The sequence below is a fragment of the Neurospora tetraspora genome (genome assembly GCF_033439725.1).
Source record: "Neurospora tetraspora strain CBS 560.94 chromosome Unknown B0H65scaffold_4, whole genome shotgun sequence".
NCBI classification, from domain to species: Eukaryota; Fungi; Ascomycota; class Sordariomycetes; order Sordariales; family Sordariaceae; genus Neurospora; species Neurospora tetraspora.
Window position 1 is genome coordinate 2,542,356 of NW_026944386.1, and position 15,883 is coordinate 2,558,238.

General features: G+C 48.0%; 5 protein-coding genes across 5 annotated transcripts; 3 read left to right on the forward strand and 2 right to left on the reverse strand.

The window, feature by feature from the left end:
- Nucleotides 1-221: 221 nt before the first annotated feature.
- On the forward strand, nucleotides 222-2,317 carry B0H65DRAFT_196661 (uncharacterized protein). The gene has a single exon (XM_062821728.1). It carries the CDS (start codon nucleotides 528-530, stop codon nucleotides 1,878-1,880), a length of 1,353 nt encoding a protein of 450 aa, XP_062681772.1. The 5' UTR covers nucleotides 222-527; the 3' UTR covers nucleotides 1,881-2,317.
- A 798-nt stretch (nucleotides 2,318-3,115) lies between these two features.
- B0H65DRAFT_196659 (NUDIX hydrolase domain-like protein) lies at nucleotides 3,116-4,027 on the reverse strand. The gene is made up of 2 exons (XM_062821727.1): nucleotides 3,854-4,027; nucleotides 3,116-3,709 (listed from the first exon to the last, which is right to left on the reverse strand). Exons 1-2 carry the CDS (start codon nucleotides 3,918-3,920, stop codon nucleotides 3,282-3,284), a joined length of 495 nt encoding a protein of 164 aa, XP_062681773.1. The 5' UTR covers nucleotides 3,921-4,027; the 3' UTR covers nucleotides 3,116-3,281.
- A 2,994-nt stretch (nucleotides 4,028-7,021) lies between these two features.
- Nucleotides 7,022-9,627, forward strand: B0H65DRAFT_196689 (arginine-tRNA-protein transferase). Its single transcript, XM_062821729.1, has 4 exons — nucleotides 7,022-7,314; nucleotides 7,811-7,873; nucleotides 8,093-9,420; nucleotides 9,498-9,627. The coding sequence occupies exons 1-3, from the start codon at nucleotides 7,245-7,247 to the stop codon at nucleotides 9,334-9,336; spliced, it is 1,377 nt and encodes a 458-aa protein (XP_062681774.1). The 5' UTR covers nucleotides 7,022-7,244; the 3' UTR covers nucleotides 9,337-9,420; nucleotides 9,498-9,627.
- A 223-nt stretch (nucleotides 9,628-9,850) lies between these two features.
- On the forward strand, nucleotides 9,851-11,665 carry B0H65DRAFT_425346 (uncharacterized protein; the record flags this gene model as incomplete). The annotated part of the gene is made up of 3 exons (XM_062824568.1): nucleotides 9,851-10,144; nucleotides 10,207-10,839; nucleotides 10,877-11,665. The coding sequence occupies 3 exons, from the start codon at nucleotides 9,851-9,853 to the stop codon at nucleotides 11,663-11,665; spliced, it is 1,716 nt and encodes a 571-aa protein (XP_062681775.1).
- Nucleotides 11,666-11,704: 39 nt separating this feature from the next.
- On the reverse strand, nucleotides 11,705-12,724 carry B0H65DRAFT_196781 (uncharacterized protein). Its single transcript, XM_062821730.1, has 2 exons — nucleotides 12,384-12,724; nucleotides 11,705-12,118 (listed from the first exon to the last, which is right to left on the reverse strand). Exons 1-2 carry the CDS (start codon nucleotides 12,579-12,581, stop codon nucleotides 11,744-11,746), a joined length of 573 nt encoding a protein of 190 aa, XP_062681776.1. The 5' UTR covers nucleotides 12,582-12,724; the 3' UTR covers nucleotides 11,705-11,743.
- Between the last annotated feature and the right edge of the window lie 3,159 nt (nucleotides 12,725-15,883).

The window sequence follows — 15,883 nt, forward strand, 5'->3', positions numbered from 1 at the left end:
GAACGAGTGGCTTGACCATAAAACCATAGCACTTTTATGTCTTACAGACAGGGTAAAAGAAAACGGGGTTTTGCTTGTCCATGTTCTCGAATCTTGATCGGTGGTGGACATCGTTACGTTTTGCGAAGGCCGCGTCTGTAAAATTACCAGTACCAATAAGTGTAAGAAACGAGTATCGATCGTAATCATGTAACAGCAGCTGACAGCCAAGACAATCAACGGTCTAGAGGTAATGACAGGTTGGTCGGTTACCACCTGCCCCACCATCGCGCTCATACCGGGACATTTCATCACAACATCTCACTGTCGCGCATTATCACCAGCTTCTGAGATCAACGTCAGGATAACTTTCGTCACCAAGCTGCACTTAGCTCAGGGAGCTTAAGATTAGCTCACACTAAACTTGTCCGATCGGGCTTACAATAACCTCAGCTCATCTTCACTCAACCTCTACGGGCTGCCCCCTGAAGCTGCACGGAACATACACTCGATAATCTCAAAACTCACCACTCCCTTCATAAGTCGCAATGGCATGGGATTCAAAGTCAACAACAGGCCGACGACGAGGCAACAGCGTCGCCTCCAATGCCTCACGCGGCCTCCGCCAAGGACCCAGACCACCCACCCAGCCCAAGTCCGCTCACGTCGCTGACCCTTTTCTCCATGATTTTCTCGGTCCATCCTTCGACGCCGCAGCCTACCTCAACGCCACATTGCCGCCTCTTCAAACATCTACGGGATCTTCTTCAACAGCATCGTCAGCTTCGCGGTCTGCTGCCAACCAAGGTGGTGCCTCAGCCGCCGCAGCGGCCGTGCCACTCTCCGAAGTCTCTCTCCAAGCCCAATCCGTGCTCTCCCAGCTGAACGCACACACCACCCGACTCACCAACACTCTCACCCAACTCACCGACGACATCCTCCGGAGCGGCAGCAGGCTCGCCTACGAAGTAGAGCTCCTACGCGGCGAGACGCTCAGTCTGGCCGAGACTCTTACGGAGGGGTTGCAAGAGGACGTAGCCAAGTTCGTGCCTGGCGGACTCTCTATACCGGAAGCACCCGCACCATCCGCAGCGGCAACCGCTCCCGGTGCTACCATCGAAGGACACCAACGACGTCTATCAGTCGCCGTACCACCATCACAACAACAACCACAACCCGAAACACCCGCCGTCACTACTACAGCCCCAGGCGCCTCAGCAGAAGATGAAGAAGCAGAACCCCAAGAACCTCCACACATAACACAACTCCGCACCCTCACCCTCGTCCGCTCCCGCCTCGACTCGGTAATCCAAACCTTTGGTTCAGCCATCGACTTCGTCTTCCCGCCCTCTGAACTATCCGCCGTCTCCTCCTTTTTATCCGTATCCGCGCCCGCACCGCCTGACTCCTCTGTCTCTAGTGACCCTGACTCGGCAGCCAGCACGGAAGAAAAGGGCCAAAGGGTGTTGCAGGCGCTTCGGGACGAAATTTCTTCCCTTTTGGAGAGTAATAATAACAAAGAAGATAATGATCCGATCAAGGGGATTGAGGAAGCCGCGAAGCGAGTGGGCGAGTTGAAGGAGTTAGTGAAAGTATGGAAGGGCACGGCGGAGGAGCGGGGGAGGGTGAAGTTTGTGGAGGGGCTGGCGAGGATGGTGGAGGAGAGGCATGCGGCTTTGGTGAGGGAGTTGGAGAGCGGTGGTGGTGGTGGTGGTGCGAGGAAAGGAGGGGATACGACCGGCAGGACTGCTGATGCTGAGGCGGCTTTGAGGAGGGTTGTTGGAGGCGGAGAGGCGGAGCAGACATCATCTTCATCATCGTCACAGACACAGACGGAGAGTAAGGGGTTGGGTGGGTATGGGCTGATTAGTCAGTTGAATAAGTTCAGGAATGGGCTGTAATAGCTGGCGCCTTGGAGCTATTTAGGCCGGGGTGGAGGCGACTTGAAGTAGGTCACAGAGAGCACTTTGTGTGTATATCTTCTAGCTCTGCGTCTGGAGATTCATTGTATGGTAGAAGACTTCTTAATGTCAAATACTGGGTACGACCCCCGGCGAAAGTCACTGTAAGACCTCCAATGTCCCATACCTGCCCATCACTGTAGTGCTCAAGTTCTTGAACTCAGTCAGTAATGGGACCTCGCGTAGTTGGATGGACGTCGCGTATATGTTCAGCCGTCTTACAAGTGACTCGGAGCCATATCCCTCGATGATCTTTGGTCCAAAGTATCGATGGATGTTAGTCACTTTTTGTCTAACCGTGCTCTGGAGACTCGTGCTGCCCTGATCATGTCCACCAAGTTGTGATTTCTTCCGAGTTGACAAAACTAGAGAAGGGGACAAGGGCGATGTATAGGATCAGTATGACAGTATGCCTACCGAGTCTTCTTCGGATGAGTGTTGATAACGCCTCTCGGAAGATGAGTCATTTCACGGGGTCGTAAGCGGTAGATCTTCGTCTCCCCATCATCTCTTGTGAAACCTGTATGAGGAGGGCGCAGCGGATATAACGGGGTTAGGATAATATGTCCATTGACATGCTTTTCGCAAGTCTTGCAATACCCTGTCTTGATGTTCTGCGGTTTCCTTGCGTGTGTGCCTATAGGATGAATTCATCAGATCACCCCCCACGCTACTATAGTCTACCAAACCTGAGTAGAGCCACCCAATGTTTCCCTTCTCTCTTGTTCATTCTTACATAAGAGAACCAAATGCGACTCTATAGGCCTCCCGTAAACGCCTAAACATGAATGCAGATAAAATACGAAGGAAAAGGGGAGAGGTTTGTTATGTTAAGAGACAAAGAGACAGTGTGTGCGTCCCAAACAGGCCAGTTTCGGTCAAGACCACGTTATCCGTTGTGTCGTACGATGTACCTCAGTCTTCGCGCGAAGCTGATGAAAGTATCGATCTTCGGCGAACTTCAAAACTGGAACGACTGCCGAAGCAGCTATTGTTTCAACCAGGCTAACCTGCGCGCACCGTCTTGGGGGGCTAAACAAAAATAGACCAGGGGAAAAACAAGACACAAGATTGCGCTGGCTGAGAACTGAGGACTTAAACGCATTCCAAGCTGTATCCAAATGGTCGCCATGTTGGGATGGATTTTGGACTCTCGCTGCTACCAGAGATATTGTGTTGCTTTGCTCTTTGGAGCCCCATATGGTAGGAAGATAAAGACGCAGTAAGTCGGAACGTCAGCAATAAGCCTCAGTACCCATTTGCGGAACTGTCTCCTTGCACACACTGCTCCCGAGACAGCGGAGAGCGACACTATCGCCCCCAAGTATGGCGGTACCAAGGTTACCTCTTGATCGTCGACAGATCTAGAGCTGCTTGAAGTTCTGGCCGTTCTTTCAACAACTCGGTGGCTTCAGCGTATGTGTACCACTTGCGCTCACGTTTGTCCTTCTCAGGCCACTCAGGCTCCTCGCTGGTGACGGTGGCCTCGAAGAATCGGTAGAGCGCGCGCTCCTTCTCCTTGGTAGGATTTTTCTTGGGAGGGCGGGTATCCTGAATATCACCCAAGTCATAGTTGATCTGAACCACGATACCGGCCTCCTCCCAAGCTTCACGGGCAGCAGCCTCGTGACATTCCTCGTCAAGTTCCCATCCGCCCTTGGGCAACACCCAACCTTTTCGACGCGTGGACTGGATCAACATGACGTAGTATTTGTCCGCAGTCAGAGGGACAACGCCGGCAACCAGTCGTTCGCCTTTCGTATTGTATCCTACAAAAGGGAGGGTCAGTTGGACCGACCACAAGCGGCGGAAGCACAGCTCCTGCCTCCTGCCATCTGGATGCCAAGACCGCATTTGGCAAGGAGTGGATGCTCGTGTATTAGTCAAGACTAGAGCGGGCATCTAGAACTCACGTTGCTTGGTACGCCCAGTCCGGGATTCCATTGACCGATTACCACTACTAGTATTGCTAGCCGCCATCTTGCAGAGCTCCCAACAGGTCGGCAGACGACCAATTCCTTGCCAAGTCTTTGTAGGTAGGTTGAATGGGGACGTGTACTACGAGGCGCGCGGAGGGGTTGTTCGGCGAATGTCGTCAAAGAAACGGCGCTCGGTACGTTGAGATATCCGGATAGTCGTTGAAGAGAGTGGTGTCCCGGAGCTTTAGCGCGCGGTGAGCGGCATGATCGGAAAGGTAGGACGGGTAGAAGCTCGGAGAATTACTGGAATGACGAAGCGACACCGGGATGCGCAGAGATGGTGCGAATCGATGGGGGGTCTAAAAAGCTGGTCGTGCGGAAAGAGTGCGTCGAGTGCGGACCAACTTGGAGAAGTGGAAGGCAGACCCGAAATGGGCAATCGGGAAGCTCTCGGAGGTGGTGCGTCTTGCGCAAAAGAGAAGAAGAGAAAAAAAAAAGACGACGGTGTCTCTCGACAGGCGGCGGCAGGCGGGATGGTCTGACGAGTGGTCGTGGTCGTGACGGAAACGGAGGGACCGTCGACTTTTCAGTGTAGCGAGGTGTGGTAGGTAGTGTGGTAGACTTGGCCCAGACACCACGCGACAGCGCAGTGGACGTTGGTGGTCGAGAACCGACGGAACGGAACTTGGATGCGAGGTCGAGGATCTGTCGAGGATCTACCAACCTCAAGACGTGGAACCTTGAGGGGCGACGTCGGAGAAACGAAAGGTGGTGCTTCGCTCGGGGCCAGCCGGACGGGGGGGTTCGCTTGGAAGCAGACTTTTTTTCGAGGTTCCTTTTTAACTCACTGGCACTTTGGCGGCCGGCAACGACGCCCTTTTAGCGGCCTGCAGTGAGAGCCTGAGCGCTTGCTAGAGTGGGAGTGCCAAAGTCCGTACGGTAAGGAAGGTACCTCGAGCCGTTTGGACCTGCCTTGCTTGGGGGCGGGGCACACGCGACCTGTTCTCGTTTTGGGCCAAAAGAAGGAAAGACCACCTGCGCCTGTAGCACCTTCTCAACGCTTCAGTTCCTTCCATCCTGTGCAATGCGCGGGGATGGAATGTTTCGGATCCCAACTCTGCTACCAACTAGATGTACCTTTGAGAGGACGGAAGCCGGTGAATAGGTCACGAAAGCGTGAGGAACCTGGAAACGAAAGCCGGGGCGTCTTTGTTGAAAGAGCCAGGATCTGAAGTGGTGGGCACCTGGAACTTTGAAGCTTCACCCTAACGCCAAGTTCCCTGGTCCGAAAGTAAAGAGGTAGCTACATGAGGAAGAGACCTAGGAACGAGGAAAAGCCGTGAAAACATGGAATCAAAACGATCACGGTAACCCGACAAGAGCTCTCCGCACCTGGGCTTTGCGAGGTAGAGGTAGGTAGGCTCGTAGGGACCTGAAGAGAAGGAAGCTAGCGTGTACAATACCCAATTCGCGATGGCTTTGTTAGGAGCCATGTGCAGGCTCAGCGGATGGTGGTACAACCGCGCAGGAAATATATCCAATGCTCTGGATCCGAGATGCATCGCACTCGATCCAGTCGGGCATTGCAATGCGGTAGGAACTCGTCGCTTCATCTGACAGACTCTGGACATTGTGATCCCATTTCCCCACACATACACGGCGCCGTTGTATTCGGCGGGGCGAGAATTAAGCATTAGGACCCATATTTCTACAGCTTACGAATGGCCAGGTTCGTCAAACGGTTTGAGCTCGGGCCCCATGCCACGTCCGGATCGACATTGACGCGGGCATGGCGGAAGCTTTAATCCATCATCATCCATTCCGGGCGGCAAACCAGGGCCATTCCCCTTTTGTTGGTACTTGGCATAAGGTCGACATGAGCAGCGTTCAAATACACGCTTAGAGCATTTTAGATGAGGCAGACGTTTTTGGTAAAAAGGTACAAAATGTGTCACGAACATGGCCCTAACATGTGAAAAACGTGGGGTAGAAGTCGCGGCATCGGACTCCTATGACAGAGGCTGCCCGACTTGCAGCTGTAATCAAGTGGCAGCAACAAGGCAGCTACGAGCACACCTCAACCTAACCAGGAACTTGAAGATGCCCAGGGCCCTGGAGCCAGAGATATCACTGCTCGCGGGTAACCCATAAAGGAGATTGGTCGTGTGGTCGTATTCTGGAAGAACCTACTACGGATTCCTACTTTTACACCGTGAATGTCCATACACAAAGCGGTTGCAGATGTCTACTCGTCAAAATGGTGCAGCGCCCGGTTGGAGGGCAGCGTATGACGGAACATTGCATAGTCTTACCAACTGTTGTGTACAGGTGCTTCGCAGTTGATTAAACCTTCCGTGGACTCCATGAGAAATGGAATATTACGAGTAATTGCGCGGTAGAACCCAAAGTGGTAATTCCGGCCGGGTTGTACACCATCAGATGCGCCTGACCCTATACGCTAGTAAGCATCCCTTTGATCATCGAATTGAGACAGCTTCGCAGTTCACGCTTTCGATTTGCAGAATTTCCTTGACAAGACCGGGCACAACCAAAACATCCAGAATCACAGTCCATGACTCCGTGTTGTTGTTTTCACCATAGGTAAGCGTCTTTGTAAAGACTGTATTTGTAAGTCACCACCAGTTGGGAAGGTCCCGGTTCTTTGGCAGGAATAATGGCGGGGAGGGCCAAGCACCCGCTGATGGCGTCGTTAGTTGGCAAGGATGGATGCTCAATGTGGGGGTTGCGAACGGTTGCCCCTCCTGCTTTCTGATAGGTAGGCAACTGCCACCTGAAGGCGCCGGCTCATCACCAACACAACACAACAAACGTCCAACGATCATCAACGGGTTTTGTTCTGACTCAAGTCTACTAGGAATTTGGAATAGCCGCGCAGTCATCATCTCCAAATCTCTTGAAGGTGTTTCCTTACACATCATTACGTGCCTAGACGTCTTACATCATCAGATCCAGCTCCTCATCATTCCCCCGGCGGCTCAGAACAGCTAGCAACCTCCTACTGGGACATAGCCTCGATTCAGTACAAATCGAGACCGCATCGAGTCCACAAACAATACCGAACATCCGAGCTCCTAACTTGGTTTCCTATCATCTCACGAATCTCAAAGAAGCTTGTTGTACATCAAGCAGACGCCTGGAGGCTGTACCCCGTTCGGAGGTGCTCGTTGCCTGTTCCACCGACAGACTGGATATCGATTCAGCAACAGCGAGACCCGTTGCAACATCCCACACCACGCCCAAAAGGAAAAAGTTCCACGGCACACTTCAGTTACCTTTTGTTCGAGCTCCGAGAAGACGAAACTTCCTGGCTCCCCATCTCCGAGGGAAGACCACCTGAGCTTCTGTCCTCCCCGCTTAGACGACCATGTACAACACAAGCAGCATGCAGACCCCTGACGACGCTGAGGCGCCATTGTCCTTTATATTCCCAATTGGTAAGCTGGTGGTTTCCTTACTTCTCACCCAACCATTCTGGCCATGTGCGAGATTCACACAATATCGTTGGCCGCTCTCGTTGCTCAGCGCCGAAAAGGAGCCACATTCGTTTCCTATCAAACCTGTCCATAGCATTTAGTGCCAAGCGGCATTTTGATGCTCATGGAGGAATACCAGATCATTTGTCTTACAAAAAGACTCATGACGTCCGTCACTCTACCTCCCGGCAAACAGTCATACCAGCCCCAGGAAACAACTCATCTCATATGCTTTGCGTTGTACTCATGTCCTGAGTCAGTCGCATGTGCTCTCTAGTACGGTTGAGCTACCCGAAAGACGGGTGTTATTTGGTTCGGGGGTTGTGTCACCACCCATGCATTTAGGCCCGAGTGTTTGTCACGAAGCAGGTCAACGCCGAACGAAGATGTTTTGCCAGTTGAGATCCGAAGGAGTCATTGTTTTGGCCATGATGCTAACCGAGAGTGAATACTGTAGGGTATAGCAGCGCATCTGATTGCGGTTATTGTCGAGGGACTTCCCGTGCAGGTAAACGAAAACGTAAATGGAATTTCCATTTCGACCCTATCACGCCCACTACTCTCCCATCTTTCCGTATTTCCCGAGCACTACCGAGTCCCTTCCCCCTGGTGTCATACATGTCACACGATAGGCCTCATTAGTCTGGGTTCCTCAGTTTGTGTGCCCGAGGCCAAGAAACAAGTGCCCAAATGGGATACGGTTGGATCTAAGGCCTACGTCTAACTCGCTTTAACACAGGTTACTCTTACTATGCTACGAGCAAGTCCTTATCAACGCACCTATATCAAAAGCTAGTTGATCGGTATTGGAGACGGTCCGGGACTCTTCTCTACAGGCCGAACCCGAGAAACTCTTGTTGTCCCCACTATACTCTTCGCCTGGACTCAACAGAGTTCAAATCTTCAAAAGACCAGCGGCAAACTGTCAACCGGTTCAACAACTACGTTATCGGTCCTGAGTACACACATGCTGCTGCCCGTCTTCATCCTCGCACGCGCCAGGAAGCACGGAAACGGCACAATGAGTTCGATTTGATTGACAGAATCCATGAACCCGAGGCACAATTTCTGAAGACACCTCCAGAGCCAGCCCACAGGTTTACTGTCACATTGGAGCCAGACGAGTTTACGGAGGAAAAGTATCTCATCTTTGAGAACTATCAGAGACTTGTTCATAAAGAGGGCCCAGATAAGATTTCGCGCCACGGGTTCAAGAGGTTTCTGTGCAATTCACCTCTTAAGCGTGAAACCATTTACGGTTCAGACGGCGTACAACGGCTGGTGGGCTCTTATCACCAGTGTTACTGGCTGGACGGGAAACTTGTTGCAATAGGGGTGTTAGACCTGCTTCCTCACGCCGTCAGTTCGGTATATTTTCTCTACCATGAGTCGTTTCACTCACACAATCCAGGCAAGCTCAGTGCCATGCGAGAGATTGCCTTGGCTCGAGAGGGTGGCTATCGTTGGTGGTATCCGGGATTCTACATCCATAGCTGCCCCAAAATGAAGTACAAGATGGACTTCAAGCCTCAGTCTGTCCTCGACCCCGAGACACTCACCTGGGACTTGATGGACAAGGAGGCGTTGGCTGTTTTTGACGCGAAACACTACGTCAGCCTTTCCAGGGAGCGGCAACGAAAGGAGTCCGGGGATTCCCCCAGGATCTTCGAAGACCATTTCATTCGGCCAGAGAGTGACGGCGAGGGTGATGAGGAAGAAGGGGACTTTATGCTGGGCAGCAGTATGCCAGGCATTCCCTCATTGGAAGACATGAAGCAGGTGGATATGGACAACTTAGTCCTTGTTTCAGATGCTGCCCCCGGCTACTTTCTGGCTTCCGACTTGGTCAGTTGGGAACAACAAGATCTCGAGTTAGAGAGCAGGACGATCAAATCAATGATCGCAGAGCTGGTGGCGGCGATGGGGACGGACGTTATGGACGAAATTTGTGTGGATTTTCGGAGGAGAACTCGTGTGTTATAGTATAGGCATACGAGAGAGAAGAGCAACGAAGGGAGTTGAATAGCGTATACATAGGATATCTTTCCAGCGCATTTTCATCTTTTGGTACGGGCATATCCACGCAACTGAAATGAATTGCTGGCTAAAATTTCAGGAATGGGGGCACGATGTTTGGTGGTAAGTTCCTTCCCCTTTAACAGATCGCGCGAAATGTTCCTTCCTTCCTGGGCGGTTTGATACATGTTGAACGTCAAATCCGGCAGGGACGACACCCGAGTGCATTTACGACGTGCAATATCGCTGAATTGCGACTGGAGGACAGCTCGTAGCTGAAATTAAACGTCATTCATTATGGAGCCGAAAAGTTTTGTTGCTTTCCTTGGATGCGCCTCGGACTGGGAGGAATGGTGAGGGGCGAAGGTAGTCTTCTTTCACCACAACATCTTTCGGGTTGCGTGGACCGAGTTCATAGTTCGCTATGTCTCCTTTTCCAGCAAACTTCATCGTCTCTGCTGCCTAGACTTGTATGTCTACAATGGAAGGAACGACAGTCAACCTAGGAAGCATCACAGTTGCCCGCAAAAACTCGCCCTTATCGCTCGAACTGACAGCCTCTTTCCTCATCGACTCGGAAACGACTGCTCTGGGGTTGAACCAGCTAACCGCAACCGACTTGTTCCAACACTCCAAAGACGGAAATTTATGGATGGCAAAGTCGGGATCTTGCCAGCTTGTATTCAAGACGTTCATCAATGGTCAGCTACCAGATCCGAACGTGATCAATCCGGCTATCATCTCATCTCTAATCGGTATGGCTGCTGAGTGCTCGGTAAGTCTCACGATATCCTCCGGCACTGGCGGGAATCCCGATCGCTGACTTGTGGTTTCCAGCTTTGGGAAGAAATTGGTCTCCAGCTTAGAGCTAAGCATTTGACACTTCCGTTTGGTTCCCAGGAGGAAGACCAAAAGCCGGAGACTTCCTACTTTCTCTGCCACCCGGATCTCTCCTCCGAGATGATCGTACCGCCCACGCTAACTTGCGTAAAGTTCAAAGGCTTGGTGTGCAAGGTCAATCTTCAGATTGATACATCGTGGAGGAGAGCGGGTGAGGCTAAACGACCGTCAAAAAAAGTCAATGAAGAACCCCCGATGGAATCTGAGCCTCCTATGGTTGAAGAGTCAAAGCCCGGCATGCGAAGAAATCCAAGACGGATTACGAGGGCCGCTAATGTCAAGTATACGGACACTTCGCGAAAACTGGCCAGGAAAGCCTGCCCTGTCACTCAACCAGATCCCGTAAACTCGGACTCAGATATGGTCATTCTACTCTCGATCTCGAAAGAGGAAGAGGAAGAGATGTCATCATTCCTGGACGTCGCGCTTCGGAAGCTTGTAGGAATCAAGCACACTTCCCCTGGGGTAAAGGTTACCGAGGACACACAATTTCCCTCATTGATAGAGATTGCGCCGGCGGTATGGAATCTTCGTTACTTACAGGCATGTAAAGCCATACATGGTAGGAGTGTCGCTACTTGGATAAGGGGCTGACAATAGTTTGTAGTCTATGACAGCACATGCGCAAACGATTCCGGCCATCGCCAACGGGATAGCCAGATTGCGCAACGCCCGATCAGCAACGCTGAGGGAGAAGGTGGGCAGGCTACTGGGAGCTGAAGCTGAAGCTGTAAGCAGCACGCTAGGGCACCCATATGATCCCGAAGATGGAACCAGAAAGGAAGTCGAGAAAAGGCTGTGGTCGTTATGCCAGACGAGTATCCATGTCGAACCTATCGTCAAAATCAATAAGCGAAAAGCCAAGGTTGATGGAGAAGCACCGGCAGATACACAAGCGGAGGAGAGGATGGAAGCATTCACTCGACTGACTGATGATGGTTGGGTGAATCATCCTCCATCTTTCGGTCATGATTACCCTTTTGGTCATTTCGATCAAGGCACAGACACAGAGACGGAGACGGACACAGACGCAGTTGAGTACGGCTATCAATACCAGCTGGGAAATGTCGCCCTTTTCGAGGACCATGCGGAGTGGTTGTCCGAGGATCACAGCGAGGAAGAAACTTACGGTGAGCGCGAGGTCGACTTTGAGGGTGATGATGATGGAGAGGATATGGAGCTCGACGAGCTCCAGCCGAGTTCCGAAGGTGACTACGTCTATGCAGATGGATTTGGGAGGCTTCATCCGATTCCGAGGCACCAGGCATTACAAGCATGTCAGATAGAAGGTCCAACTCTAACGAGTGATGAGCTGCCTTTTGGAGAGGAGGATCATGAGGAGTTTGGGGATCCGGAAGAGTATTTAGGAGGATATCTAGAATGGGGTTTTGCATAAAATTATAGATTTGCGTCATCCATGACCAAGTTCTCTAACAGTCACAAACAGTCCGTGAACAATATACCACAAGTTTCTTCAAAAGGTGCTGGAACTTTCAACAGAGCGGATATGTTGCGCCGCAAATCTTTCGCTGTATATACTGACAGCCCCAAGCCCGCAACTCCATGATAGATATGTTTTCCATTCGCTAATCAGCCAGGCATATTTCCGCGCATCGAGAGCGATGTCGCTTCCTAGGGGCATTTCTCCCACCAGGGGATCACGAAGCATATCCAATCGGTGAGGCATCCATCCTCTACTGCGCGTCATGTCCCTAACAACTTCGAGGGGAAGAGTTCGACCAACATAGTGATCTCTTGCCGAAAGAGAACCCGATCGTCCGTCAATCCGTCGAAGTCGGTGTTGCAAACCCCTCAGAAAAGGCACTTCGTCCGTTGATAGCTTCCCCCTCTTCTCGTCATCGTTCATCAAAAGGTCGATTTTGAACATCCACTGCTCCTTTCCCGTCCGCGTTCTCCTTTATCAGCCTGCAACTTCTTCCCGCGCATCCTCCTCCTTCTCAATCTCAACCCCCCGCCTTTTCCCCTATCCTTTCATTTCATCCCTCCTCGTCATCTCATCTCACCATCCTCTCATCACCTCGTCATCTCATCTCACCATCCTCTCACCTCCCCCCACCCGGCGCAGCCTTCTTATTATCTCCCGGGCCTGCGGCCCCCTTCTTTTTCTTGTTCTTGGCCGCCCGCTGCTCCGGCTTCAGCGTCGCGTAGTGGATGTACCATATCAGCACGATTTCGAGGATGACGGCAATGAGCACGACAACGAGGATGGTGAAGAGGATGGGTTGGTCGTTGAGCACGGCGACGGCCTGAGGGGTGGCGCCAATTTTGAGGAACCAGTCGAATTGGCCCATATTGCTATGTGGTGAATTTGGGTGTTTGGTGGTTTGTCGGTCGGTTTACGGGGTGAAAGTATGAAAGTGTGTGATGTGATGAGTGGCGCAATTGGCAGTCGCTGTGCTCGGGTATTATGCGATGATGTTGTTGGGGATGATCGATCAAGATGAGATGGTTATTTCGATAGCAGGTAGGTAGCCGCCAGGGCGTTTCGTTGAATTCGAATTAAAAAGTTGAGATAGTATTAAAGTGAATGGTATGCTGCTCGATATGTAATTGGGCTTTTGCTTGCGCCGCGCGACAATGAGAGAACAATCGCGGGTGATGAAGTTATTCACAGTCGCTGATTGTGGAATGTGGACATGCAGATCAAGAAAGATGGAGAATAAAAGAAGGAAAGCCAGAACCTCAAAAGAAACTCGGAAGAAAAAGATACTCACAGTCCCCCCTTTTATCACAAGAGCCAGAACCTACCAGGAACATGAAACCAAGGACGTCACATTGAGGAGAGGCACAAGTCGAGATCTCAGGCGACTGACGGCGCGTGTGCTGTTTCAGACTTTCAGAGCTGCGACAGAAAAAGGGTCTCCTGTCAGATTCAAGGGTGGTTTTAGCCATACCATATGGAGGTTAGCGCTCCAGCCACCTGATATTACCTGATTTCTGGGCATATTTGGGTTACCCTAGTACCCCCTATACCTTCTAGGCGAATCAGTTATATATACTCTTCAATTAATTAATTCTACACTGTTATATTTGATAATTAATAGTTTGATTTGCGTATTTACATTTAATACTACGATTATCGATTATAAGTAAGATCTTTACAAAATTAATAACGTTAATTATATTCTTATTAAAGGAATTTACCGATAAGGCTATTACCATTATTCTCAATACCCTTACTGACTGGCCCAATTAGTATAAAGCTTTTAAGAGATTTGCTGGTAATAATTAGGATTTTGGTAATTAGTTAGTTAAGGGAGGATTTATAATTTAGAGGGTTTTACCCCCGAAGCTAGAAGACTTCTTCCTTACTAAGTAAGTAAAGGATTGCCTTCTAGCGGTAAAAAAGGAGTTCGTTAGATTTAATAGAGGAATCCGGGTTAAGAAAGCTATAATTATAATTGTAATAATTATTATTACTATAGTTATTAATACGAACAGTACTATTACCAAAATTATTATTATTATTTAATTTTAAGAAGAAGCCGCCGCCGGCGCTAACGAAGACGATAAGGAAGGAAATTTGAAAAAAAAAAGACGAAAAAGAGGAAAAGTGTAACGGCGCTGGCGGACTGGGTCTGGGTGCCATATACGAAGGTGGTTTACGAGGGTGCTAGAATGAAATATATAGAGGATTCTGGGCATGGTACGGTCCAGGGGATGCGAGCTCTTCAATTAGCCATACCAAGACTGGCTGCAGGGTTTACTATGTAAGTAAAGGGGATACGAGTAAAGGGATTAGCTAATAACGACCCGTATATGGGTTCTGCTATCACTTATACGACTAAGGTATTTATTTGGGTCTATACGCTTATACCTAATTCTTTTCCTCTTTTTTTTTCCCTATTTAAAATCTTCTATTATAGATAGAATTTTAGCTTTACTTTCGACTTACCTATATTGTACCTTATATTATTTCAAATTAATTAATAATTATTTGGGAAGGTTAAATCCTAAACCGAAAATAAAACTAGAAAGATCGCTCGTAAGAATTCAAAGTACTAAATATTTACGACGATAATACGATAGTACTTTGACGCTAGATATATAATAGCGCTAGTAGTTGTGAGGGTATTAAATAGACTGAGAATTACGATGACGATCGTTACGAGGAAGCTTCGGACGATGACGACGATTTTAATGATACTTTCTTCGGAGAGGAGGGTAGAGATAACGACGGAGAAGGAGGTTCTAGTTTTTTAAATACCGACCTTAAGTAAGAGAAGGATACGGTTATAAAATTGAAACTTAAGAAGAAGGTCGCTATTAGTAATAAATGTAAACTTATCAACCTTATTATTAAAGATAACGCGTATAAGGCCGTACAATTTAATAAGGAGTGTTATAATAGCTTCTATTTAAATGAGGAACGCTCCTATAGTAAATTTATAATCCTTCGTAAGAAATCCCTATATTATATATATTATTAATTAAAATTACCCGACGAAGTATTAGCTAATGCGGTCGCTAATACGGGAAAAGATAATAAAGAGCCCGAATTATCTTTTGATTTATTTAATTAATATATTACAATAGTGGTCGAAAATACTAAAACTTTCGATATTCGTTTAATTAGGTATAAAGTTACTAACGATTTAAAATAGAAAATAGAAGAATTTATTGAATTATTTATCCGTAATTCCGTCACTAACGTTCCTTTCTAAATATTACTCCCTTCGAACCTACTAATTTCTAACTATTTAATTGAAGAAAAGTTCGCCGAATTATACTATAGAAACCCCTAGGTTATATTTTAGGAATTTAAACTATTGTTTATTATAAGTATAGTATAAAAGGAATAAGTATTAGAATTTTATTACTTCGTCTCCTATTTAAACGTTAAATTTAAAACTATTTACAATTAGATCCCCGCTTTGGTCGACTATTATAGCGTTACTACCCCTACTATAGTTTAATAATTGAAGGATTCTTTTGTAGAGAAGGAAAATACTATTGAAGGATTGAAAGATTTTATCGCTAATTTAAATATTGGTAAAAGAATAATTAAAAATAAGAATAAGGGAAAAGTTAAAAAAATAGTACTTCCTAATATTAAGAAAAACGTTAGCGAGGTTCCCATTAAAGCTTCTACCCGCTTTTCGACTTTACCCTCTGAAATTAACCCCGATAATAGAAAATACTTTAATTCCTACTACTATAGTATTAAATAAACCGACCCTACTAAATATTATAATTAGGATAAAGAAGATAATATTCCTTTCGAGGTTTAGTACGATTTAATTGAAAACAAATTCGAAATTAAAACCAATTATTATTTAATTAATTACGATAAATTTCTATACGTTAAGAGTCGCTTAGTTAGTTACACCTATTACAATTTAATACTGTATTTACGCGAAACCTACCCGGATTAAATTAAAACTTATTCTAATTTTATACCTTATTTATAGTATCAGTACTATAACCCTAATTAGGAGGAGAATACGCTCTAGAAGTTTACTAAATTAAAGATAAAAAATAACGATATTTTCAATTTCTTTAAAAATAAATTTATTCGGATAGTTAGTGAATATTAATGTTCTAAAACCGAATAGAAGCGTAAATTATTTTAACGCCTTCTAATTGAATATAA

Coding starts and splice junctions, on each gene's coding strand:
- B0H65DRAFT_196661 (XM_062821728.1), top strand. CDS start 528: ATGGCATGGGATTCAAAGTCAACAACAGGCCGACGACGAGGCAACAGC.
- B0H65DRAFT_196659 (XM_062821727.1), bottom strand. CDS start 3,920: ATGGCGGCTAGCAATACTAGTAGTGGTAATCGGTCAATGGAATCCCGG. Junction 3,710..3,853: donor GACTGGGCGTACCAAGCAAC/GTGAGTTCTAGA, acceptor TCCCTTTTGTAG/GATACAATACGAAAGGCGAA.
- B0H65DRAFT_196689 (XM_062821729.1), top strand. CDS start 7,245: ATGTACAACACAAGCAGCATGCAGACCCCTGACGACGCTGAGGCGCCA. Junction 7,315..7,810: donor GTCCTTTATATTCCCAATTG/GTAAGCTGGTGG, acceptor TGAATACTGTAG/GGTATAGCAGCGCATCTGAT. Junction 7,874..8,092: donor CCGTGCAGGTAAACGAAAAC/GTAAATGGAATT, acceptor GCTTTAACACAG/GTTACTCTTACTATGCTACG.
- B0H65DRAFT_196781 (XM_062821730.1), bottom strand. CDS start 12,581: ATGGGCCAATTCGACTGGTTCCTCAAAATTGGCGCCACCCCTCAGGCC. Junction 12,119..12,383: donor AGAACAAGAAAAAGAAGGGG/GCCGCAGGCCCG, acceptor GATGACGAGAAG/AGGGGGAAGCTATCAACGGA.